Source organism: Channa argus, chromosome 1 (genome assembly GCF_033026475.1).
Source record: "Channa argus isolate prfri chromosome 1, Channa argus male v1.0, whole genome shotgun sequence".
In the NCBI taxonomy this organism is placed as follows: Eukaryota; Metazoa; Chordata; class Actinopteri; order Anabantiformes; family Channidae; genus Channa; species Channa argus.
Window position 1 is genome coordinate 11,461,142 of NC_090197.1, and position 27,971 is coordinate 11,489,112.

The window sequence follows — 27,971 nt, forward strand, 5'->3', positions numbered from 1 at the left end:
GACCTGGAAATGTGAATGCATTAATATAAAAGCAAAAATAGTTATTAACATGATACAATTATGTGTGATTTTTCTGATAATCCTAACATGGGGAGTCTGCAGATTATCTTCCCACGGGACACTGGGTACATGTCACATGAAATACAACTAAGAAGCTGATACTGAGTTGAATTAAGATTTATGCTTTTTTATTGTAAGAGAACTATAAATTGTCCTTAGGGTGTCCCTGCAGCTATGGGGGTGCAAATAATGAACCTGATCAATGAGCTGACATGAACCTATACCTTTGGGTTTATTTTCATCCGGTTTGTTTAACTTTCCTCACTTTTTAACATGCTTCTTTGGTTGGAGGTTTTAGGTAAATCCCGCTTGTCTTAGACTAATGTGTCATCTTTTAAACTGAATCACTTTGACTAAAGATGTGTGGTGCTAAACTCCACCTGAGACAAAAATAGTCCTAAGTTCTTCACTTGTCAATGCAACTGCCTCTTCCCCCCCAAAAAAACAGCTACTACTACTGCAGCTGTTAAAGTAGTGGACCTTGAAATTGATGCATAAATGCAACACATGGCTGATCAGTACATACTCAGATCAGGTATAACATCATGACCAGCTGTGCAATTTAATTCATTTGACCTATGATCATCTTTCTGAACCTTTCTTAATATTTTAAAGCCTAAAATGTCATATTTCCATACTGGAATATTATAAGGACGCCATAAAACACCACCGCGTTTCCAACTCCTTAGAAATCATCCCCCTACCTGTACGTCACACAGGTGGGAGGACGTGGGGAGAAAAATAAATGGGTGTGTCTCACGAGACCTCCTCGGTAACTGACATTTGGATGGGAGGTGGAAGCTTATAAATACCGGGGGGAAAGTTTGACGGGATTATAACGGTCCGGGTCTTCGCAAGCAGGCATCGTCTCCAGAGATTCCACTTATTACTACTTTTTACTTTTTATTTTATTCTCGTTAATTTCCAAGATGAACAGAATTATCCTCCAGCTTTTTGCAGTCGGGATGTTCTTCGCTGTCGGTGAGAAAAGATCATTTTAATTCAACCAGGAATGTGCGCTTTAGTTAAGTTTTATTCCGTCAACTGCCAACAAATTCTGTCCCAACACGTTTCGAGTAAAATGTTAATATTTGAGTCACTTTATTAGAGTTGGGGGAGTGTATCATGTGTTTAGCGCTGGGTGTGATGTTGGGTGTGATCGGGAGCGAGCATGAGTATGATGTCTGGGTGTGTTCACTGTTTTGACCAGTATGGTGGTTTTTTTTGGGGGGGGGGGGGGCACTGACAATAATAATGTAGCCATGAGTTTTGTTTACTGTCAGCTGATTGATTTTCTTTATCTGTCACTGCAGCATAACTCAATACATTTTAAAAAAACTTAGATAAATGTATCCTACGTATGTATAAATGCAAAACGTTTACATAGTTAACATTTGTGCAAATGGTCAGCAGCAAAACAGTCCAACTGCTGCACAAAATGCTTGAAAGAAATAGCTGATATAGGGCTTTGCTTTGATGTCTAACCTTGTAACACTGAATGTTATCCCCAAGTCTCAAATTCCACCTCTGTAGAGGATGTACAGCCCATATTTTCCTTACTTTTGCATTTTGAGGCCATTGTAGTTGTTTCAAACCACACCTTTCTTAGTGAAGACTACCTGTATTCTGCTTTTCACTTGAATGTCATAGCTTTGGCCCAGTTATCCTTTCTTAGTGTATGAAATATGAGTCAATCAAGGGTCCAGTTATTTGTTTTATGTAATGTGTGTTTGTAAGGTCTCTGCGTACTGATGTCATTAGTGACATCATATGGCTTTGATAGCTTTGATTGCCTTTTTAGTTTAACTAGCATTGCAGTTTAGTAAAACTCATCATGTTGAAAATCATATTTATGGGATGTAAATGGATGTATATCCTCTGACTGCGTAACTGTGACGTATTGATGGGAGTTGGAAGCTTACAAATACCGGGGGAAAATTTTGACGGGGTTTATAACGGTCCGGGTCTTCGCAAGCAGGCATCGTCTCCAGAGATTCCACTTTTTACTTTTTATTTTATTCTCGTTAATTTCCAAGATGAACAGAATTATCCTCCAGCTTTTTGCAGTCGGGATGTTCTTCGCTGTCGGTGAGAAAAGATCATTTTAATTCATCCAGGAATGTGCGTTTTAGTTTTATTACGTCAACTGCCAACAAATTCTGTCCAACACGTTTCGAGTAAAATGTTAATATTTGATTCACTTTATTAGAGTTGGGGAAGTTTATCATGTGTTTAGCGCTGGATGCGATCCTGGATGCGATGCTGGGTGTGATCAGGGGAGCGAGCATGAGGATGATGTCTGACTGGGTGTGTTCACTGTGTGGACCAGTATGTTTTTGTTTTTTTTGTTTTGTTTTTTTGGGAAGGGGGGCACTGACAATAATTAGCCATGAGTTTTGTTTACTGTCAGCTGATTGATTTTCTTTAACTATCACTTCAGAAAAACCAATACATTAAAAAAAGTATCCTACATATGTATAAATGCAAAACCTTTACATATTTGTGGAAATGCTCAGCAGCAAAACTGTCCAACTGCTGCGCAAAATGCTTGAAAGAAATAGCTGATAGGACTTTGCTTTGATGTTTTCTCTTGACTTAGATCAACTTTGCTTTGATGTTTTCTCCTTGACTTAGATCTTTGCTGCCTTGTAACCTCACTTGTAAGCCGCTTTGGATAAAAGCGTCTGCTAAATGTAAATGTAAGCTGAAAATGGCTGGAATGGTTAGTTAAAAGTGCTACAAGTAACTTTTAGACAGTGGTAGGTAAATGAGTAAAAAAAAAATCATTGGATAAATTGTTCAAATGCTGGCTAAAAATAATTTGTAGTGCTAGCTAAAAATGCTAAACCCTTAATGCTTAGCCAAAAGTCACAACGCCACACTTCTTTTGTTGTGTACACAAAGTAGCTCACTCAATAGTGAGCACTCGAGTGACATCACGCACACTTACTAACACTCACATTTACATTTAGTCATTTAGCAGATGACAAGTGAGGTAAAGGCAGCAAAGATCTAAGTAAAGGAGAAAACCTCAAAGCAAACTCACTAAACTAAGGAAACTCACTAACTGCTGTGTGTGAGCCCTGCAATGGCAATTGTTCACATTTCGAAAATGGGGCTAGAACCATTGTTACCAAAAGTGTTGCATTGTGGGATACTTTGAGTGCACGAGTTGTACACTCCATATTTGGACACTAACAAATGGCAAATTATTTATTTTTTAAATAAAACAAGAAATTTTCCATTAGTAGCCCTCTGTATTTTTGCTGAAATCCTTGGGAGTAAATGTATTTGTTGGTTTCCTTTTTACTTATAAAATGGAAACCAACAAACACATTTACTGTCTCGGATTTCAGCAAAAATACTGTGGGCGCAGTTGTGCATCTACCCGCTGCACATCCCAGGCTTTTACTCCTGTAAAAGCCTGTTATTACAGGTTGGGGTGTTTGTGAGATATGAGTGATCTTTTTTTTTCAGGCGTCATTAAAAGACTAGTGTCCCAACCTGCTGGCTACCTCCTGAGAAATACCTAACCTTGTAACACTGAATGCTATGCCCTATCCCCAAGTCCACCTCTTTAGAGGATGTACAGCCGAAATTTGTCTTACTTTTGCATTTTGAGGCCATTGTAGTCCATTTTTGACTTTATGATCTCAAAAGCTTTTTGCTTTGGTCTCTTGTTTCAAACCACACCTTTGTAGTACACACTGTAGTAGACCTGTATTCTGCTTTTCACTTGAATGTCATAGCTTTGGCCCAGTTATCCTTTCTTAGTGTATGAGTTATGAGTCAATCAAGGGTCCACAGTTATTTGTTTTATATAACACGTGTCTTCGTGTAATGTAATTTTTATGTAATGTGTTTTTTAGACGTCTCTGTGTACTGTTGTCATTAGTGACGTCATATGGCTTTGATAGCTTTGATTGCCTTTGTAGTTTACCTTTTGCATAAACACTTGTAAACATTTGTCCAACTTGTTTAACCGAGTGCCCTTTATATAGCATTGCAATTTAGTAAAACTCACAAGAAATACAACTAAGAATCTGATAATAAGGAGTTGTAAGATTTATGCTTTTTTTTTGTAAGAGAACTATAAATTGTCCTTTGGGTGTCCCTGCAGCTATGGGGGGGTGCAAATAATGAACCTGATCAATGACCTGACATGAACCCATACCTTTGGGTTTATTTTCATCTGGTAATCCCTACTTTCTTAGACTGAGATGTCATCTTTTAACTGAATCACTTTGACTAAAGATGTGTGGTGCTAAACTCCACCAGAGGCAAAAATAGTCTTAATTTCTTTACTTGTGTCAATGCAACTGCCTCTTCCCCCCCAAAAAAAACAGCTACTACTACTGCAGCTGTTAAAGTAGTGGACCTTGAAATTGATGCATAAATGCAACACATGGCTGATCAGTACATACACAGATCAGGTATAAACTCCTTTCCAACTCCTTAGAAATCATCCTGCTACCTGTACGTCTCACAGGTGGGAGGCCGTGGGGAGAAAAATAAATGGGTGTGTCTCACGAGACCTTCTCTGACTGTGTAACTGTGACGTTTGGATGGGAGTTGGAAGCTTACAAATACCGGGGGAGAGTTTTACGGGGATTATAACGGTCCGGGTCTTCGCAAGCAGGCATCGTCTCCAGAGAGAGACGAGGTGGGTGCGATGCTGGGTGTGATCAGGGGAGCGAGCATGAGGATGATGTCTGACTGGGTGTGTTAACTGTTTGGACCAATACGCTAAGGGTTTTTTGAAAGACTAAGATCACCTCTACACTAGAATGTTGTCTTCGACAGAAGAGTGGCTCACAAATGGAGATCTTCTGTCGACATTCTAGTGTAGAGGTGATCTTACTCTCTTTAAAAAAAACCTTAGCGTTGCACAAATGACCACTGGTCAGTAGGTGTGTGAGTTGTGGGGAAATGTGACTATTTCAGTCATAGACTGTTGACAAGTCCACATCAAATGTTACAGGCTAGTGAGAGGTTAGGTGCAGCATCCAGGTGCCAGAGAAATGCACAAATAGGCGAGTCTGTGTGACTGCCAGCTATGCTTCAACATACAGGGCCTGTGCTTCCGAACTCTTTTTGCGGAAATCACTCTTAACTGCCCAAAAAGTCTAAGTGACACGATTATGGTCCTAGTTTTTGGAGTAGTAGTGAGAGCAATTTAGCAACAAGTCCTATCTCTCTACCAAAATGTAGCAGAACATTGCAGGATTTTATTAAATGATACTGTTTGCACAAGTTCGAGTTTTTGTGAAAAATTGTGGTATGCAACCCTCCATCAATAAGAACACATACTATTTTAATTTGCAGCTTTCTGTGTTTTTTTTTTTCTGGGGGGTTGTTTTTTTTTCCAACAAGGAAGATGTGACCGATATTTGTCCCTTAAAAAACGATTTCTGCATACTTGAGGATCTGCAAATTCATCAGTTACACAAGTCACTTGTATACGGTTTCATCAAGGCTCACATTGCTTTTTATTTCCTGGAATATAATCACTATAATATGCCGTGTAAGCGATGTTGGTCCACATTTTTAAACTACTGCAGCAAATAATCATGATGGGAAAAGTAAATGATACAAAAAAAGAATCCAAGTACTGTCTATAGGGTATAAGGTTCTTTTTATTATTATAATTTACTGGGGCAAACAATTATATTCACACCAAAAACATTTAATCTGGCTACTACTCCTATCATCCTGGTTACTCCCATGCTTCGAAGATGTTGCCACTGTGATTCTAAATCTAAACCTTTGTACAATTCCCATCCTGCCATGGCGTCAGTTTAACTTTCCATACTAATTGGAGTGTTGCTTTAGCGCATGACATGTACTGTAAAATTAATTTCAATTATGTTATTTGCTGTTTAGAGTTTAAAATGTTAAGGATGCACAGTTTAAATACTTATTCCTAGAAACAAACTATTTTTTTAGATGTTACAGGGACAGCACTGATGCCCTTACATGGAAATCATTGGTACCCTAAACAACTGTCAACAATATAACTAACTATTCTAAAATATTAGACTCCCTGTCTTTGGTTCCTTAAAAATGTAACAGAAGAACACTTTGGAGTTGTAGTTACAATGACTGAGGGGTAGAGGGCAGTATAACACTGACTTTACTCATTAGGGGGCTCAGCATAGTTCCACACAAACTAGAAGATGGCGCCTCTCTCCCCCTGACCATGAACAATGCTTGAAGTAATTGTCCCCCTAGATTTCAGAGGAGAATTTGTACTTTCCCCCCAGTATGAAAAACTTATGAAGTGTGCTGCATCTTTCTTTTATGGATTTTTTATGGATTGAACTGCAATGTATTTAATCGCTTATTTGTATATTTTCCTTCCACTGGTAACATTGCAGACATTTACATTGAAATGCTTGTTTTGGCTTGTGGCACTAGTTTAAGGAAAGGGAAAGGAAACTCATGTTGGACAAACAAATACAACACAAACGCCCCCAAATGTATTTTAACTTTGTTCAACATCTCTTTAAACATTTTTGCTTTAATGAATGTAGGATTTTTGTAGGACTTTTGTGTTGGACTGGAATGATTTTTAGTAGGTGTCCAGAATGATTTTTAGCAACAAAATGTAAGTAAAGAATCTGAGATTTCATCCCCATTTGAAGATTCTGGATTTCCTCTTTTTCTTTTGTCGTCTTTTCTCATGCACTTATTACCACGGTGAGGGAAGTGGCATAACTGAAGCTTACTGCTCATTTCTTTTTTCCACTGTAAATACAGTAAGCACTGATTGTAAGGGTTTTAATGGCCGAGATGGTGACGAATATATATTTCCTGATATTTGCCAAACCTTGGATGTGCAAAAATGTACAGCGACTTTTCGTGTGCCAATTTCCTCTGCCGATTGTTGTCAAAAGTGATTGACTGCACTAGTTCTTGTAACGTATGCGCATCATTTTCCCGGAACCGTATCTTGCAAAATGTGCCGCTGGCCTTAAATATCTGTTGCCATCAGGGGAGGTGAAGACCTCTGTCCAGTGTATTTTCATGGGTATTTTACAACTCTGGTCGTTTTGTTTATGTTGGTCATGTTGTGCTTAGTTTTACACATGTTGGTGGTTGTGGCATGTTTGAACCTTTCTGTAATTTAATTACATTTCCATCAAGAAATGTTAACATTGATTTTAAACTTTGCTCTCTTACCTCTTAAGCGCACAAACAGGTCAGACTGGGTTTTGGATGTGTATAGCACAGCAGGAGAATACTGACATGTAACAAGTCAGTCAACATTACAAAGTGTTGCAGTGTTACTAGGAGTGGCAGCACTGAGGTCACATGAGACTAATGTTAAGTGATGAACCTAAAACTTTGGAACACGGGGGGGAAAAAAAACTACATATTTAAATATGCCTTTTTTAAAAAGGGGTTTGGTGCCTGGTAGGAGCCCCCCTCCCCTCCCCCCTCCCCCCCTTGCAATAGAATATATTTTACTGATATGCCTGTGATTATTAGAGCAAGAGTAATGAGAGCATGTCAAAAGTTTGGAAGTTGTTAACTGTACCTGTACCTGAGTTTGGGTGTGACCGAAACCAAGAGCGACAGGGCGTGTGGAGTTGTAAAAAGGTGTTTTCTTACCTTAGAATAATCCAAGTTCTTAACTTCTATGAACCTGTAATCGAAATTAATCCATCTCAAAACATGTTAAATCTAAATAAATTTCACTTATTTTAAAGATTAGTATCTAAAAATGTGGTTGAGTTTAAGTCAATTTCGATCAAGTCCTGTACCATTTTGGGTTTGTTTGTGTTTTCTGACTGATGGAATGGATTCTATTGTCGCACAATCCAGTGCACACCTAAAATTGAGGAAGTCCTCAGCTGTAATAAAATGATACAATATAATGTTGAGTCAGAAACCCAAACATCTGTTAATGCATCAGCTTCATATCTAATCAGACATCCATCTAAGTAATGGCAGAGTAAATGTAGTGTAACATAACCAGAGGTTGAAGGAGATAAAACATATCTTATTTGGCAACAGATTAATGTTATAAATATCACGGCAATTTTGTTGCGCCAAACTAATAACAAGGAAATACCCTCATGTGTCTTACCATTGATTTAATGACTGGTTTTAACTGTAACGTATCTCCAAAGCATAAAATATTTAGAGTAGAAAAGTAGTTATTTAAATGGAGTTTCACCTTGGAAGCGTGTTTTTCAGTGCTGATCCTAATGTTGGGGGACATTTGATTTGCAAATTTGTTGTGATAACTGTACTGCAGGAGCTGAATACTGTCCGTTTACACCTCTGTCCCTGTAAAAACTGGTTCAGCTTAACGAAGGCTATGCTTCAAATGTACAGAAATAACATGTATCTCAGCAGAAGTAACTCATTTAGTGATTATAATTTTATGCTGTGGATTCCCTTTAAAGTCCTTACAACGTGTTGATAGAAAATGGACATTTGCATACAGTAATTTCCCTGCATGCACCTATGATGCTGCAACTCACTCGTGACATTCTTGAACCAGCAAATCATAAAAGGTAATTTTCTAGACATTGCGTTTATGTTACTACTTCTGATTACTGTGTTCTTTCCAATGCCAGTCATGGGACACATGACGTCCCAACTTGAGCTACCGGTTTCCAACAATGTTAAAGAGGCTTTCACAGGCTTGTGGGTTTTCCCCCGCTCCCAGCACAGTCGCTCGTTGCTGGGTCAGCCTTACAATGGCCACTCCACTTGGAAAACACAACACTGAGTTAGTAATCATACAATCTAGATAATCTCAGAACTTTCTTTTTTTTTTTTGCCCCCGTCTTTCTGTTTTATAGCTAATTCACTTCCTTTGACCATTGCATTTCCCCTGTTTGCTCATTATAGTTGATAGCTGTGAACTGACTTTTAATCTTTTTTTTCTTTTATTGTCACAGGATCAGTGTAGATTATCTTAAGGGGAACTGCGTCTGTGTTTGCTATTTTCAATCGTGTGCGACATGTTTGTGTTGACCTTTTTATTTTTATTGTCCAAACGCAAGCAGACAAACCTAATTGTTTTTGAGCTGAAACATTTACTCAACAATAAGTTAAACTGTTTTGAGACTGAGGAAGTATTTCAATGATGATTGACTCAGAAAAGACAAGCTGCTATATGATACCAACTAAAAGAAACCGCACCATCTCGTTGATGGTGAACACAGTCCTGTATTTTAGACATTAAGATGTAGCTTGTCGCACTCCTGTACACTAATTCTGCTCCTCTTCTTCCTCTGTTTATCAGGTCAAGGTTTGCAGTGCTACAATTGCGACATTGGAAACCAGTGCACTACCACCACTAAAGTAACATGTCAAGATGGTGAAAAATGCTTCAGTGGTCTTGGAAAAGCAGGTAAAGGAGCTAAACATCTCACCATACAACATTCCTTAAAAAACGCTCATCACCATGCGTCTGAAACTCCCTGTGGTTGCAATCTCTACGTTGCACAGCAATCATAATTCAAGGATTCAAAAGTGGTGACAAGAGGAAAGGTTGCTGCTTATTTCGTTAGCTGATGAACAGAATATTTTTGTTTGTCGTTTATTCTCAACCAGTGTACTTTCACCTTGGGGTCACCATTATTGAATATACAATAACCAGTAAGCTGCCCACAGACTTGAGTAATATATTGCCACATGTAAACCTAGGCCTTCCCCTTTTACACCCACCTGTGTAAGGAGACATTATTACAGCATTTTGCTGCCTTGCCATTGTGTATGAAAGGTAGAATACTTGAAATTGTGGAATGTTGGCGAAAGAGGTAAATGGTTTTACCAGTGGTGTTTGCTGTTGCTCCACAGCTGACAACTTGGATATCGTGTCGAAGGGCTGTCTAGCATCGGACGACTGCGACAAGACCGAAGACTTTGAGTATACCGCCATAGACCCTGCTGTCACGTATTCCCTGACCAAGACGTGCTGTGACACCGAGCTGTGCAATGGTGGCTCCAAGCTGTCTGGGGCCTCTGGCCTGGCCTTGGCTTTCACCACCATCATTGCTTTGTTTGTGGCCAACATCCTGATTTGACAGACGACACAAGATGCACACAGACAAAACACACAGTACCCACACAAGTCAGGTGTACAAGGATTAAATTAAATGCTTTCATCAAATATCAGACCTTGTTTTTGTTTTTCTCCACATGGGATTTGCGTTTACTGTCCTTTTTAAAGTGTATTATACTTTTCATTTTACAAGCGTGTTTGAGTAAAAACTCAATTCCCTCTTTATGTATGTTTAGAATGTATTAGACCTCATTCAATGGATGTGGATATTACTGTTTGGTAGACAGACCTTTATATTGCTAACGCATTCTAAGTGCCCTGCGTTTGCCTTTCACCACTTGAATGAGTAATGTCTCAAAAGCTTATTCGCCTGTTAGATATACACTGTATACCTTATTTTTTCTAGCGCAATAAGTCCCATTTCTGGGAATTACTGGTATAGTTCAACAAGTTAGAAAGTGCACTCACTCAAGATTGATAACACTTCCATGTTTTGTCTGATAAACATGAAGCTGCAGCTAGGAGATGATTAGCTTAGCATAATGGACTAAAGCTGCAATCTTACCTCTGGCTAAAAGTAGCCCTTTAGACAAGGGGCCCTATAATATAGTCTTAGTAAGTAAAATGAACGTTCACAGGAAAAGGTTCTTTACAACCAGGGTAGTGAGCTTTAGATAACACGTCTTTTCTTCATTCAGTATCAGCCTGTTTTTGTTTTTTCCAGTTCAATGTGCTGGCTGCAGCTTCATGCTAAAGTTGTATCAATCTTGACATCACAGTTTTTTTAAATGTTGTGCCTTTGACTCTTGGTATTTTCATGGAGATGTATACATTTCAAAGCATTTATAAACCTTTCTATTTTTGTTCATTTTATGTACTCCAATTTAGTTTGTGCTCACTTTGTGAAGATTTAACAAACATCATTTAATCCCTCCTTTGGCTGCTGCCTGGCAGTATCTGAACACATTTATTGATTTTCTTTAAGTTCGTCAATAGCTCCATCACTTCACTGGTTTATGTTTTTGATATTTATTTTAAATCCAGACATTACTCATAAATTGTTGTGTAAAACTTTTTTTTTTTTCCCAAGTGATGGCTTATGAGATTGATTGTTTGCAGATGGTGAAATGTTGGGCTATTGCAGCGATTAGTCAGCATCTTCCTTTGGTATTGGCTTGGTTTCAACATATTCCATACAATCATTAAAAATGAATTATTCCATCGTGATGGTCTATATGTTTTGTTAAAATAAACCCCCAAACAGTTTAAAGACTTGTGTCATGTAACTCATTTAGTTTCTTCCTTCCAAATGCCTGTTTTCTGTCATCTCACTGGACCCACTGGTTCTCTTGGTTTCAACACTACACCTACCCCCTGGTATGAAGGAACTCTTCTGTTCTGATGTCAGTTTTTGGCACAGAACGCAACATTTCTAGAAACCACAACCAAATTGTCTATTTGCCCAGCCCCCCTGTACCTTCCCTCGAGGTATCACAGCTATTAAATACAAACTCATCACTTACACTGCACACAACATCCAAGAAGCTCCAGGTTCTCTGAAGAATCAACAAAGAAAGAAAAATGGGCAAAATCCTACTTGGAGTCATTGTAGCTGTTGCATCTTTGATGCTGGGTAAGAATATATTTTTCTGATTCTACAAATGCATTAACAAAAACAATCCTGTATACTGGGTCAAGTTTAAGTACACGTTTATTAGGAGATGGGGAAGCTACATTGAATAAAAGCCAGACATTTTAAACTTTTAGATTTTGTTTAGTTTTTTAATTATTTTCCATTCAGATCAACTTTTGTGTCTTTGGAGAAAAATATATTCAAAGAACATAACTATCACCAACATTTTTTGCCAAGAGAGTTGTTTTTTTTTTTATTTTTAACTTTTGTGTTTTCCCTTGTTTGTTTCAGTGGATTCCCTGAGCTGCAACAAATGTTCCTTTGGCCTGGTGGGTGTATGCGTTGGCCCTACAAAAGAGACCTGCTCATCCAACATTAGCGTGTGTTATACTGCAGTAACAAGTAGGTCAACTCTTATACACCCTCTTCTCAGCATTTACTCGCTCACTTATGGCTTTGAACAAGATATTCATGTTTGAACTTCATACTGATACACCATGATAATTCCTTAATTTCAATTTAGAGGTTTTACCTATGAATCTGAACTGTTTATTTAAATGCATCGTGTTACTTTCCAGCTTTGTAGGTCTTGTTATCTAAAACAAACATTTTTTTCCTCAGCTTTTCCAGTTCTGTCCAAATTCTCGGGCTTCAACACTCAGGGCTGCCTGGATAACACCACAAGTTGCAACTCAACCTTTACCGACAGCTTCCTGTCCACCAACTACAGCACCCAAACCAACTGCTGCTCCTCTGACAACTGCAACCCCATCCAGACTAGCGCTGCCACTGCTTCCAGCAAGATGACAATCACTGCCACCATTGGTGCAGCCGTCCTTGCTTCAGTGTGGGGAAGTTTGCTGTAACATTAATGGAGGAAACATTAGCAGCTACTCCTGAAATACATTTGTAGCATGAATGATTATAACAAGAACCCAACGAAAAATATAGAGTCTTTGGACCTCATGATTAAGTATTTTTTTATTCTCAAATGAATGTGAGTTTATTTCTCATGTCTTGTAAGGGTTCTTCTGTTTTATGTTGACAAAATTATGAAACATAAAACAGAAAACTCAGATGTCTACATAATGGAAGTTGATTGATGGGATGTTTCAAGGAAACATTTGAGTTTGTAAATCTTCCATTGTTTTTTTTTCTTTGTTTTAAAGTGATTGTATTTATCCTCTTAACTATTTGTGTACTCTTGACAAAAATATTAATGTAAAATTAAAGAAAATTGATTAAAAGCGTCTGTTGTCACATATTCATACTTTCACAGAATACACAGTAATAGTTTAGCTGTAAGCTAGAAATGTTTTAGATAAAAAATCACGAGAAGAGAATTAAAGTAATATTTAAGATTCTGCAGCGTTTCTATGTCACCAATGTGAGTTAAACCTTTGGTTGACTTATGGCTGCGCCAGCAGAATATTTGGGTCTTACTGATTGTGGTTTCATTAATGATCTGTTCAAAGCTTCGGAAGTTACCTTAAGTTCATAGTGATCGTGTCTTATCCGAAAAAACTTTTTTACACTAAAAGATGCATAATGCTCAGTTTCCTGTTTTACTTTTCTCCTTTTTTGTTTCATGTTTTACCAAGATACAAACAGCCATTCTGTTCTCAGGAGATTAGCATATTACTTTATTATGAGCATGCAAACAAATGAGATTCTTTAGTCTTGTAGACGTTTAAGGTGAAATGTCGATGTGATGTCATGAAATCATAATTTGAATAGTGTGAAGTATAGGCCCTGGGAAAAGTTTAGTTTTTATAACAGACTACTAAGGCTGACAGCACTGCACTGCCACATTTAAGGGACTGATGGAGTTCGCAGTGCTTGAGAGGCACCTGGCTGCGGACAAACCGGGAATTCTGACAAGATGGTTGAACTTTAGCTGGAAGTTGTTCTGAATGCAGGGACAGGGACAGGCGAAGCATTGTCCGACCCACTAGGTTCGCTCAAGAACACAGACACGCAGGAAGTCGACCAGTTCAGGAACCGAAAGAATCAGCCGCAGACATTGTCTCGGGTCGTGTTTATAAGAGGAGAAAGTTAAAGTGTGCGATCAGTGCACGCGGGAGACACCACATGATAAAAACGTGTTTACAGCACATTGCAGCTGTGCATTTAAAAAAGTTAATTTACCTGAGTCTACAGACTCAGTTAAATAACTGATATACAGTGAAACATGGGGGTAACCTCTCTTGATTGACAGTGATAGGCCGACATTAAGTCAACCAGAAAGTTTTAGATTGCGAGTAGTGAGAGACAGACATCTACAGAAAAACAGATTAACAAAAGTGAACTTAACGCATGAGCCTGGAGTGAAGACAGAGCTGAGTCGTGGAAGCCAGCACAGAATGAAAGGTTAAAACAGCAAATAGTTGAAGGGCTGATGATGGTAATTAAATCCAGGTGAAAATATTATAGGTGGGGCCTAGGTCAAACAATGGAGAAGGGTGTGTGTGTGCGTGTGTGTGTGTGTTTGTGGCCTCAGGTAAGACGGTGTGAATGAATATGTGTGAAAACCACTTATTCACAGTCAAGAACAACAGAAACACAATCCAACACAAGGAAAATGACGGTGGTGTGAAAGGAGCAGCAGAAACCAACGACAGCCAATGAGAGTGAGCTGACCAGGAAGTGTCACCAACACGATGTTTCTGCTTCCACCAGTCTCATTTAAGATGAGAATAAAACTGGTTTTCAGCTCAGTCTGCTGCAGAATATATCCACATCCTGTTTTCTCAGCCATAACTTTGTATCCTCCCTTTTCTTTCTCAATACAAAACAGCACACACATGTGCTTCTGGCTCACACTAGTTCACCACGTTATGGTTCATCACGTCATGGTTAGTCACGTGAGTTTCTGTGAAATCTCACTTCCCGAATTCGCCCGTTAGTCACAGAATTGTGACTGAATTTTCTAGAATGTATGTTGTCCAGAATATAACATTAAAAATCATTTAAATGTGATGATTTTTTTTTTTTATCTTCTTACGTGCACCAGGCCTAACACAACCATCAAATGTTGAATTGTTCTTTAAAATTCATTGACTTTCACTCCTATTAATTCAGAGATTCACTTTATAGAGATTAAACATTTTATAAACATTTATTTTTCTGTTTATTTAATCTCTTTATGTTCATTTTATTGACATTTAGCTACTGTATCATGATGTAAGTTCCTAAGTGGCTCCACTCCGGCTCTGGGGAGCTGTTCACATTGGCAAACAGTCGTCATTACATTTTAAATGCTCATAATTGATACAAAGTTCATTGTTATTGCATTGAAACTGGTGAGAACTGTTAAACCTTTTACATCCGATAATGTTTATAAACTTTTGCAAAACTTTCTTTTACATGTTAACATGTTTCACCATCAAGATCTTTATTTGTGTCTATTTGATACCAGCTTGGAATGACTCAACCTAAATTATAAAAAGATGATTGACTCCACTTTTTAAAAGTGACACTTTTACAAATAAACCGGTTATTCAGAAAATTTGAAGAATGCAGTAAAAATCTAAACTGAGAAAAGGACTGGGACGGTTTCTGCCCCTTGTCTTTTGTTTACATTATCCATTTACATGACTGGTTCTACTGGTTTTAGAGCACCAAGGCAAACGAAGGGCATTTCGGGAATCTCCAAATTCTGAAGAACCAACAAGACAACTGAAGGTGTCACCTTATATAAATCTCAGGTCGCACTAAACTGCCTCATCAGTTTTTGCTACAAGCTGCAATCAAGAACCTCTACGCTCTCTGAAGAAGGATTTCTTTTTGTCTTTGAACCAAGAATCAAACCAACACACCAAGATGGGCAAAGTTCTGTTTGGAATCATTGCAGCTGTTGCATCTTTCATGTTGGGTAAGATTCACCAAATATCAACCAGTGATCCAGCCATTTGCCGGACAAAATTGATGCTTTTTATTCTGGCAGTAAATCATCTTCTTCAGACAAAGCAAATCTATGTATTTTCTGTAAATTTAGTTTATTTTATGCAGGAATTTAATCCAAAAAGGATAATAAACTCAAATGTTTTTAGCTTTTTAGACTTGTGAAACCTGTTTTATCAACAATTATTTTTAAGGGTATACAAGCAGAAAAACCCAGCAACATTTTTTTCCTTTTTTTCAGCATAAATCAGGATCCGATTTTGTACTGTTAAAAATGTAATATTCTGGAGAAAGTGTGACTCACTTCCTTCAAGTTCTATAAAAGATGTATCCTTAAACTATGTCACTTTATTTATTTTTAAAGACTTTCCAAGGGACTCATTCTTCAAAAGAAGATTGTTTTTGTCTGTAAGATTATATAGTTTCTAAAAAGATGTGTTGGTTTGTCAATGTCAGTTGTCAGAATCACAAATGCAACTCAATTCATCTCACCTGAGTTAGGGCACAACATCCAGTTTGATTCAGTGCAGCCTTATTCAACTTTACCATAACTGTGTTTGAGCAATAAAAAAACATGGTTATGGTTATAGAAAGATGCGGTTACACTTACTTTACACACAATGAGTGTTTGCTCTTATACAAAGTTTTTTTGTTAGTTAATTCATTCCAAAAATGTGTTGCATTGTTACGTCATCATCCACTGATTATTTTCATTTGTAGTTTATTTGCTATGGAAGATAAGAGACAGTGTACAGAGACAGAGGAAAGTGACATAATACGTTCTTTATGTGGACTGACGATTTAATAAATGGCTGTGTAACTCTGTCAATCGTCCAAATTATCTACTAACTTACTTTACTAATCTCACTGAATCAAAGCGCAACACTTTCACGCCTGATATTTTCTAAAATTGACAAGCTGGTCTTTTGTTATGTTGGGGCCACTTTAATGAGTGATGCGTGTTGTGGTCGACCCCAACACGCACAGCTCAACAAGTCTTTTTCGATTTTATCTATTGTGTTTTCACTTATGTTTTTCAGTGGACTCCCTTACCTGCAACCAGTGTCCCTTTGGTCTGGTGGGTTTCTGCTTTATACCTAAACAGCAGATCTGCACATTCAATACCAGCGTCTGCTATACTGGACTAGCAAGTAAGTCACCTTTTAAGTATGTAAAACCTCACCCTTTAGCCTCAAGCATTACCCAACAATAGAGGAATTATTCAGTCAAGTCACTCCCAGTCACGCATGGTTTAACAGTGTGCCAGCTGTTAAACCAGCTGTGCAATGTTTTATCTCCATACGGATACAATATAGTAATTTTTAGTTTTACACAAATTGTGTATAAAATCTTCTATACTAGATCTACAATATCAAGCCCAGGGTAATAGTTTTGTAAGTAACATTCAATTTTGGGTGTTTTAATGGACACAGATCAAATGAAGAATTAAAGGAAATAAAGCAAATAAAAATCTAGAGAGGGAGAAGGATAGTGAGGTGTGCGGTGATAGTGATTGTTAGTGATTTTAAGACCTTGTCTCATTTTTAATGTAACATCTGCAACATAAGGCGAGAAAAGTGTAGCTTAGAAATAGATAATTAAGTATAACATAAGTGACCACAGTCACACTCAGGAAATACAGATAAATGTGATACAGCAACAATTACAATATTTCCAGGCAGTGAAGTGTAAAAACGGATGACACTCAAATTAGGGAGAAGTATGTAAGAAATGTCCATTTAAATGTGTAGGTCTTGTTCACTGAAGCACACTTCTTTCCTCAGCTTTCCCAGCACTTTCAAGCTTCGCTGGCTTCAACACCCAGGGCTGCCTGGATAACACCACAACCTGCAACACCACCTCTACTGCCTCCATTCTGAACGTCACCTACAACACTCAAACCAGCTGCTGCTCCTCTGACAAATGCAACCCTGTCCAGATTTCCAGCGGAGCCACCACTTCCGCCAGGATGACAATCACTGCCACCATTGGCGCGGCCGTCCTGGCTTCAGTGTGGGGAAGTTTGCTGTAACAATGGACAAGAAGACACGTTAGCAGCAGCTCCTGAATTACAGTTGTAACATGATTGATTAAACCAAAACAGAAGGAAAGCACTATCCAAAATAAACAGTTTGAAGCTCATGAGTGTTTAAGTATAATTATTTGTATCCTCGTATGGTGTGACACTTTTTATTTCTCATGTTTTCTCAGGGTTCAGTTTTAGAATGATGGAATTTTCAAAACATGAAACACAACAGAAAACTACATTCTGGAAGTCAATCAATGGGATGTTTCAGGGAAACATTGAGATTATAAATCTTCCATTATGTTATTTTGCTTTATTATTAATATCATTGTATTTATCCTGTTAAGTACTTGTGTACTCTGGACAAAAATATTAAAGTAACATTTTGAAAAAAGTTGAAAAGCCTCTGTTGTCACTGTTACCTGCTCTTTCTTTGGCATAATACACAATAATAATTTATTTGTATCCTGCTTCAGTGATTCCTAAGACATCAGTCTTTCTTATCCAAAAAGCTTTTCAGCTCTAACTTAAAGCAGCCTATTGCTGCCACCTGAACAAAAAAATGCTGTTCCCTGTTTTGCTTTTTTCCTTTTTTATCTTTTCATGTTATAAGGAGATGCACACAGCAGTTTTGTTACTGTGAGACTGTTACAAGACACAATTTAGTCTTTGGTTAGATTATTATGAGCATACAAACAAATTAGATTCTCTAGCCTTGTAAACATTAAGGTGAGTTGGAGATGTGACATCATGAAATCATAATTTTCCTACTTGCACGGAGTGGCATCCCAGTCATTAACAATCAAAATACACCCAATTATTACACACAAGTGCTCAGACAAAAACGAAAAACCACAACACCACAGGTAGACTAACTTCTATTGCAAGGAATGCACAGAAGAAACAGAATAAGGTTCAAAGCCAGGGTCAGTGATTCAACTGCCAGTGCCTCCTGGCTACATGCCGAAGTGTCTTTGGGCAAGACACTGAATGCTATGTTGCTCCTTGTGGGGTACTTGAGCATGTTGCATGGCAGGCTCCAGCATCTGTGTGTGTGTGTGTGTGTATGTGTGTGAAAGTATAAGTAGACCTTTAAATTTGCATAATTGAAATGAAGTTTATGGTTTTTGCAATGAAACTGGGGAGAAGTGCTGCATCCTGTAGCACTTCTCTGTGGTTATAAACATGTTATATGTTATGTTTCATTGTCAGGTATTGTGTCTATAAAATACTGGCTTGGAATGAATCACTTAAAGGATAAAAAGATAGATTATTCCACTCTATGTCCCTCGACCATTTTGTCCAGAATACACAACTGCACCAAAGCCACAAAGGGAAAGTGAGACAAACTGAAGAAGTTTGACATTGTTCTGTCCTACAAACAAACACCAGAGGAGCACACTATGAGTAAGACGAAGGACGGAGAAACAAAAAGACGACGCGGAGGACAAGTGGTTAAAGATCCTGTCAGACAGGGAACTCACCCAGCAACACAGGGAGGTCTTAGCCAGAGGCCCAAACATAGCTACCACGTTCAACCAGGTTCCTGTAGTGTATTTTATTACAGCAACAGAATCAACCATCTGACCATCACCCCTCTTTCTCCCACAAGTGTCCTTCCCCCTCTCTGTCTTCCTCTCTCTGTCCCTTTCTGCAGGTGTCCCTGACATGGAGCTAATGGTCCTACAAACTTGGCCAGTGATTTGTTGTTGTTTCCTGTTGCTCTTTTCTTTTTTCTCTCCACTTTCCACTCACCCAAACTGGTCAAGGCAGATGGTCGCCTTTACTGACATCCCATTCTTAATCCATAGGGTTTAATATGACGTCGGCCCACCCTTTGCAGCTATAACAGCTTCAACTCTTCTGGGAAGGCTTTCCACGAGGTTTAGGAGTGTGTTTATGAAATACATCATACACAGTGCTCGCAGTCTTCGCTCTAATTCATCCCAAAGGTGTTCTATCGGGTTGAAGGCAGGACTCTGTGCAGGCCAGTGAAGTTCTTCCACACCAAACTCCCTCATCCATGTCTTTATGCACCTTGCTTTGTGCACCTGAATTTATTTATTTGGATGGGTGACCGAATACTTTTGGCAATATAGTGTATCTTTATAGTCTAGACTTTATTATGGCCATGTTGGTGCCTTGAGGTGATTCTGTTGTGAATTCATGCTATATAAATAAAGTTGAATGGAACTGAGTTACCACCTTTTACCTATTTACGAACTCCCCAAGATACAAGAGGAAGAAGCCCCCCTCAGACCCGCATTCAGCAGCATTGACTCAGGTACATACATTGTGAAATACTACCACTATTTCAGTGCTAGTTGGACACCGTAACCACCACATACAAAACTCAAAAGAGTTTGTAGCCAGGCTCTGGGAGCTGACTCAAACTAGATGCTGATGAAACCATGGCATCCTTTGAGGTCACATCCTTCTTCAGCAGCATCTCCACCACCAACGTAGTCGTTAGGAGAAGATTAGCAGAGGACAACACACTGCGCACCAGAAGCAGCCCTAACCAAATAAGATCTGCCCCCTTTTAGACTTGTGTCTGAATACCACATACTTCACTTACAGAGGTGGCTTCTACAGACAGTATTGTTGCCAACATGTACATGGTGGAAGTGGAGAAGAAAGGACTGAAATCCTTCCTTGGAACAGCACCAACCCTCTGGTTCAGATATGTGGATCACACCTGTGATCTAGTGCAGTGAAGAGTGTTGAGAGCTTTACATTGAAGAAAACTATGCCAGGATGGCCCAGTACTGAAAAAGTACCACTTCAGGACCAGAATCAATTGGAAAATAGTCTGCACTTATATAGCGCTTTCCTAACTATTGGTACTCAAAGTGTTTCACACTGCTTCTCATTCACCCAGTCGCAATCACAAACCGATGGGGGAGCTGCTATGCAGCTGGCAAACACTCACCGGGAGTAAGTAAGTTAGGGCTCAGTGTCTTGCTCAAGGACACTTTAATATGTGACTGGAGTCAAACCAGTAACTGGGGTGGTGGAAAACCACGCTACCTTCCTGCACAATCAGGAGTGTGCATGTACACCTGAAGGACAAAGAACACTTGTTTGAGAACAACAATCTACACCTTTGGGAAGAGAAGACAAAGGGTATGAGAGTATATAAAGCCACAATATGTTCACATGGAGAATCGTTCTCTCAGCACAGAAGGAGGCCTTGGCCACAATCTGTCTCCTTTTTTCTATGCTGCCCTTTCATCCATCTCCAGGAAGATTAAGACCACTTCACACATTCACTGAGGAGGCCAGACCTAACGAGTTGTCATCATTACATCCCTATGACTCCACCCGACTCGCAACTCCTCTTTTATCCACCTAATAAGCTGCATTCAGGCCATGTGGGAAACAGGACCCACTACAGAGGACATAACTGGGTCCCTTAGCCAACTTTCCTCAGATGGGAGAAGTTGCTTGGATGAGTAGTGAAACATTTCCCACCATTGTGTCTGGTTTTGTTTGTGTCTTTAGTGTCTTCACTGTCCATCTACGGGACTGGTTCTTCTTGTTTCAGCACCCTTTATTTGCTTTATTTGATATCTGCAAATGTTGTAATGCCCATAAAGACAAAGACATCTCCACTCCCTCTTGTCCACTCCCTCATGATCTCTTCTCATATAAATCCCATGTCTCACTAAACAGGCTCATCAGTTTTGTGGCAACCAAGAAGCTCTGAGCACTTTGAAGAAGAAATTTATTGCATTCGGACCAAGAGCCAAACCAACACACCAAGATGGCCAAAGTCCTATTTGGATTAATTGCAGCTGTTGCATCTTTCATGTTGGGTAAGATTCACCAAATATCTACCAATAATCCGTCATTTTTCACAGGGAATTGGACAAATTTGATGTTATATTCTTTGGCAGTAAATGATCTGATTGAGGTTGTACTTTAATCCATAATACAGACCAAAGAAATGATTATATGTATTTTTCTGTCAAACTGTGTTTATTCTATGCTGGAATTTACTCTAAAAAGGCAAAAAAAGTCAACATTGTTTTTTTAGCTTTTAAGACTTGAAATTGTTTTATTACTTTTGTAACAGTTGTTTTAGTTTAATACAGTCAGACAAAAACACAGTAGCAGCATCTTTTAATCTAATTTTAAAGGGACTAATTCTTTAATATCAAATGTAGCTGTTTAACTCTTTCAGTCGTCCTAATGATCTATTAACCTACTTACTCGTTTCACTGGGCCAAAGCACAACACTGATTAGCATCCTTCATCCTTGACGTTTTCTAAAATTGATCAGCTTTTTTTTTTTTTTTTTTTTATGTTAAAGTGTGTTTGGGTGTACTTTTATGATTTACATAACAGTGCATGTTGTGGTCGGCCACAAATTTACACATTTGCTCAACTACTATGCTATTTCATTTCAGAACAACAACAAATATTTAAAAACAATTGCTGCTACAACAGTAAAGCTTATCCAGGGTAAAAATTAAAGTGATGAAATTTAAGCCCGACTGCATCAACCTGTTTTAAACGTATTTTGTTTCTTTTAACCACATAGATCTTCCATCACTACTGCGGAAACTGAGGTTACACAGCTCAACACAAAGTCTTTTTTGATTTTAACTATTGTATTTTCACATGTGTTTTTCAGTGGAGTCCCTGACCTGCAACCAGTGTCCCTTTGGTCTGGTGGGTTTCTGCTTTTTCCCTAAACAGCAGACGTGCACATCCGACAGCAGCGTCTGCTATACTGGAAAAGCAAGTAAGTCACCTTTTAATTGTGTAAAACCTCACCCTTTAGCTTCAAACATTACCCAACAGTAGAGGAATTATTCAGTCAAATCACTCCCAGTCACGCATAGTTTCCCAGTTGTGCAATGTTTTATCTTCATGCGGATACAACATAGTAATTTCTAGTTTTACCCAAATTGTTTATAATATCTGCTATACTAGACCTACCAATAGTAAAATAGCCCTTAACAAACCCAGTGTAGTTGTTACATGAATAAAAGTAGATATAAAAAGTAGTTGTATAGCAAAAAGATGAATTGGTAATTTTGAGTGATTAAATAGAGATAAATGTGGTCCAGCAAAAAGTGCAATATTTCAGGCTGTGGAGTAACAGGCAGGGAAGACTGATGGCGTTAAAATTTGGGAGAAATATGTCAGAAAAGGTACAACATTACTTTCTAACTCTTTAGGTCTCGTTAACCTAAGCAAACTTCTTTCCCCAGCTTTCCCGTCACTTCCAAGCTTCGGGGGCTTCAGCACTCAAGGCTGCCTGGACAACACCACAACCTGCAACACCACTGTTAATTCCTTGTTTCTGACCGTCAACTACACCAGCCAAACCAACTGCTGCTCCTCAAACAACTGCAACCAGCTGAACAGTGGTGGCAGCGCTTCCGCCAGGATGACCATCACTGCCACCATTGGCGCGGCCGTCCTGGCTTCCGTGTGGGGAAGTTTGCTGTAACACGAAATAGAAGAAACATTAGCAGCTGCTCCTTATTTCCAGTTGTAACATGATTGATTAAACCAAAGCAGAAGAAAAGCACTATCCAAAATAAACTGTTTGAATAGAGTATGATTATTTATATCCTCATATGACGTGACATGAGGTTTCTTATGTCTTATTACTACACTATGGAAGTTGATTTTGCTTATATTTTTTTAATGACATTGTATTTATCCTGTTAACTACTTGTGTCATCTTGAAAAAACATAGCTGCAGAAATTAAAAGTCATTTGAAAACCTAATTTGTCACTGCTATCTCTTTTTACTTTTTCATAATACACAATATAAGTTTAGCAGTTTGCTGCTCCCAGTACTTTTATTTCCAGTTTGAGAATTCAGAGACATGAAGCCATGGAAAAGAAATAGTTATGATTCTGCAGGATTTCTGTGTCAGAAAGCAAATTTGTGATGGTGACCACTTTAACTGCTTTTTTATCAAATCTCGCTGAGTTTTATCTAGCGAAGAAAATTTCAGTTGGCTCTTGGATCTAATCGACATACAAAGGCTTGTCTTGGTGAATCCACCTGCAGCCAATATTTATTTCTAAATGTGGCTGTGCCAAAGGCTTCTGGCAGAACCGTCGCTGACGCATTTGCATTATGTTATCCTGAAACTGCTGTTCAGTAGTAGGACTTACATATCTACACATATCTCTGAGGTTCTTCAATTTGTTTCATCTCTCGGGTCTAAAAGATTTGTTGGGAGTCTTAAGTATTGAGCCTCTGTGGAGTCATTACCACCTTTAGGGTGACATCAGTGCAATGATCCCACCTGACAATGATGTGTCATGGTCACATGAGTCAATTCATTTGTAGACATGGGATACACATCATTCTTGGCTTTATCAACTTTCTGTCAATAAGATATAGATCACTTTTCTGATTGGCTGTTCAGCTTAGCAAATTGACTGCCTGAGAAAAGACTGTGGGCTGACAATGCCTCGACGCCATTTGCAACTTCTTATCAGACATATTCTTGATTAATAGTAGTCATTTAGCATCATAGTAGAATTCATAGTAGTCAATTCATTAGGCACATCTGTAAAATCTAATGCAATCCAGCAGCTCTGCCATGACTTTTTCTGTCTGTCCTGAGTTAGTAACTCTACTGTCTTCCCAGCCGGCCTTATCTGCCTGTCTGATCTGAATTCTCCTGTTTATTTTTTTACATGTTTCGCATCCTTGTGCGTATTGTCTGTCAGCATCAGTCAGCATCTGCAGCTCACAGTGCAGACACACATTTAAAAAGGCCAAACTGCATGAAACATTACGTGACCAAGCAGTCGCACAACTGTCAGTGTTGTTTGTTCTCACATTTCTGTTAAATCTACGTATGCATGTCATATGGGAGGTGGACACATGTCACTTACACGTGAACGTGAAACGCACCTGTATCCTAAGGGGCCGGGCATCATTGGGGCAGTGAAAATGCATCAAAATGAACACATTTGTGCCATGATGAGTGACACCAATTAAAGTGTTTATGATCATCTCACAGGGCTGTGGATCAGACAAATTTAGTTCCAAATAAAACACATTTCCACTGTGTGACTGAATTTCTGTCGCAGCAATGGGTTGACCCTTACAAAACTTCTTATCAGTGCAGCTTACGTGTATTACTGATACAACTCTCCTGCATATAAAGATGTTTGAGAGTCTTTGTTCCCACCAAAACGTGAACCCTGCAGCTTCTGAAAAACTGCCAATTTAAACCTTGGAAACAGCCAACTCTCTTTGGTGGTACTTTTGTCTGTAGGTACAACTACAAAAATCACGATGGCCAAATTTGCGTGGGGCTGTGCAGCACTATTGACTCTGTTTGTTACAGGTACGTTACTTTCTTTTGCCCCTTTAACGTTCGGCTTGTGAAATCGTTTTTAGGAATAATTTATGCGGTTGTGTGTCTGTCAACTGGGACAAACCACTGCTGTTAACAGCATTTTGTGTTTTCTTTTTTCCATAACTGTTGTCAGAGTAGGATTTCTATGCAATTTATTATTTTTCACACAGCAGAGCAGGATGTACTGAATGACTTTAAAGACATTTCTATAAAGGGCCCACACCTGTTAGAGAGCCTGAGACCAAATTGCATCTGCCGTGAAATTGAATGCTCAGGCCGCACAAACTACAACATTAAAACCACAGGTTTACCAAATATGTCTAGTGGGATTACATGATTTTTATTGTGCTTTTGGTGGATTTCTTTACACAATTTGAAATTTTTACGGGAACCACCACAGTGTTTCTGTAACCAAAGGCTCCTATCAAATGTTATTTTTATGTGTTTTGAGAGACAAATCAATTCCACTGACCTCTAATGCATCAGGGTGAAGGTGGAAAATTCATATATCGGCAAACAAAACAAATAGGTGTGGTAATTCAAAGTCATACGCATTTACCCTGCATTACATTACCTTTTAGATAACACACCGACTGCCAGTGTTCACCTTGAGAGGTTAGAAAAAACAAGCTCTTAATGTGTGCTTTGTGATTACAGCAGGTGTTTGATTAAGGTGTAACTAAATTGACTCATGTTTTAAGCTTTTACTTTTAGCTTATTACCTCAGCAGGGCTGATTCCCTGGGACATTTTATCCTCTGCCCTAATTGTCTCTATTGTCTGGTTTTCTCCTCTCCCATAGTTGAGTCTCTGAGCTGTTATAAGTGCGATTTGGAGATCCTCAGCTCCTGCTTCGAGAAAACTCATGTAAATTGCACTGGCAATCAAACCATGTGCTACAGTGCAGTTGCCAGTAAGTTGCTGAATGACATGTGAACCTTTTTTTTAATTTGTTTTGCATTAACAAGTCTCAGTTAACAAAATTTTTATCTTCATAATTTAACATGAAGATAAGACAAAGGCTATTAGAGTTCAAACTTCAAGTTAACGGAAGTTGGGGAGACATGTTAACACGAACTTCATTATATTTAAAAACATTGATCATTGCACAAAGATTTGAAGTCAACCAAATCCTAAACATGTAAATGATTCAGGATAAGACATTAATCATCCCCGAAGGGAAACATTTACTTGTTACACCAACTTTTTTTTAACAACCAGAAAGTCAGCAGACAAAATGTCTTTTCCTCCAAATTAGAGTTTTTTCTTTAAATTTTTTTAAATATATGTTATTTCACTGTTTAATTATATGAAATTTGATCTTTCTTACCACTGTTTTAAAAAAAAATACTGCATGTGAACTTTTTACATTTAGCCTAATTATGTTTTAAGGAAATTTGCATCATATAAAATTACATTATCAAAGAAAATAGTGACCATTTGGTGCATTGTTCCACAGTTAGCTTTTATCTCATTTTCAGATATAGTTCCTTTGGCAAGTCACATCAATAAAACATAATCCCAGTGACAGAACAATACGAGACAATATGATAAATTCTGTAGACACATATTATATTGATATTTTGCACGCGATTTTCTTTTTATAAATCAAGCAGAAAGACATTTTCAGGTAAATGGAAAATGAAAACCTTTATGGCTGGAGTTTTGACACTTCGATACACGAATTACAGGTGCTTTTCAAAAAGTATAAACACATTACATCAGTAAAACTTTTAAGTGAAAGCAGTAAATATTTTTTCAAATAAAAAAAAATGACAACCCTGTGTGTAAACTCTTCTGCAGGTCATTAGAATAAATGTATAATTTCTAGAAACAATGTACTGACCTTGGTGTGGTATCTACTGTACACCCTGCTGCGTGATTTAACATTATTTAACATGCAGCAGGTGATTATACAGAAGTTAATAAAAGAATCAAAGACAAAATAATGTTGTCTTTGCTTCATTCAGAATTCTCTGCCGACTTTTTGAATATCTATGACCGAGGCTGTATAGAAGAATCTAACTGCAAAAACCAGACCGGCTCCATCCTGAATGTCAACTATACCGTCACCAAGAGATGCTGCACCACCGACCTGTGCAACGCAGCCTCCCCCCTCCTGCTGCCTCTGACTGCAGCTCTGTGTGCTGCTCTAGTGGCACTTTGGAGCCAGTGGGTCCTCTGAAGATGAGGAGGAAAAACAGAGAGAGGCTTGCTTTAAATTTCCATTTCAAATTACCTGATGTGTTTGTCCTTTAGATAACAATGCAGTACCGTTTGTCCTCGTGACATATAATGGAGGGACACTGGCTGCACAATGTGACTCCACTTGGAGTCTTACAGCATCATATGACGTTAGATTTAGTAATGTGTAGCTGTATTTATGATATTAAATCTCTTTTCTATGTAATTCTCATATGTTGTAAACATTTATGCCCACTTTATTTCAAATCTGTGTCCACTACAGCTGTGAATCACTTTAAATCCACTCTGTCCTAATTTTGAAGTAACCTAAATCCTAATTAAATTATTTCCAAGGGACAAAATATTTCATTTGGTGTTGCATTGTGTTTATTTGGAACACAATTTCCAGTTTATTCTGTACACAAACAAAACAAGAAGTTTGATAGTAGCTTCATCAGGAGTTACACATGCATTACTGTGCCGTGAGTAAATTTAAAGCTGTGAAAATCTCAGGACACAAAGAGGTCCATCTTGCTGACAGATGTATTGTAATTGTAATTGTAAAATTGTAATTTTAATAGTTTCTTAGTGCCAGCTGAGCTCCAGTAGGTCCTGTGCCACAACCCAATGTTTCCTCTCTAGTTCTTCCAATTCCAGCTACACACTTAAAAAATAATCAGATCTTTAAAGTACCAGAGGTAAAGGCTGGGTATGTCTGAAGGCATTTTGTGTTTTAGCTCCATACCATAATTACATACCGACTGCCTATTCGGTGATATAACAAAGATTCATGATA

General features: G+C 38.4%; 2 protein-coding genes across 2 annotated transcripts; both read left to right on the top strand.

Annotated features, from left to right (window-relative positions):
* The first annotated feature begins 1,998 nt into the window (after window positions 1-1,998).
* Window positions 1,999-11,354, top strand: spaca4l (sperm acrosome associated 4 like). The gene is made up of 3 exons (XM_067496894.1): window positions 1,999-2,148; window positions 9,323-9,430; window positions 9,880-11,354. The coding sequence occupies exons 1-3, from the start codon at window positions 2,097-2,099 to the stop codon at window positions 10,104-10,106; spliced, it is 387 nt and encodes a 128-aa protein (XP_067352995.1). The 5' UTR covers window positions 1,999-2,096; the 3' UTR covers window positions 10,107-11,354.
* A 13,441-nt stretch (window positions 11,355-24,795) lies between these two features.
* Window positions 24,796-27,856, top strand: lye (lymphocyte antigen-6, epidermis). The gene is made up of 3 exons (XM_067496938.1): window positions 24,796-24,980; window positions 25,794-25,904; window positions 26,962-27,856. Exons 1-3 carry the CDS (start codon window positions 24,929-24,931, stop codon window positions 27,174-27,176), a joined length of 378 nt encoding a protein of 125 aa, XP_067353039.1. The 5' UTR covers window positions 24,796-24,928; the 3' UTR covers window positions 27,177-27,856.
* Window positions 27,857-27,971: the final 115 nt, after the last annotated feature.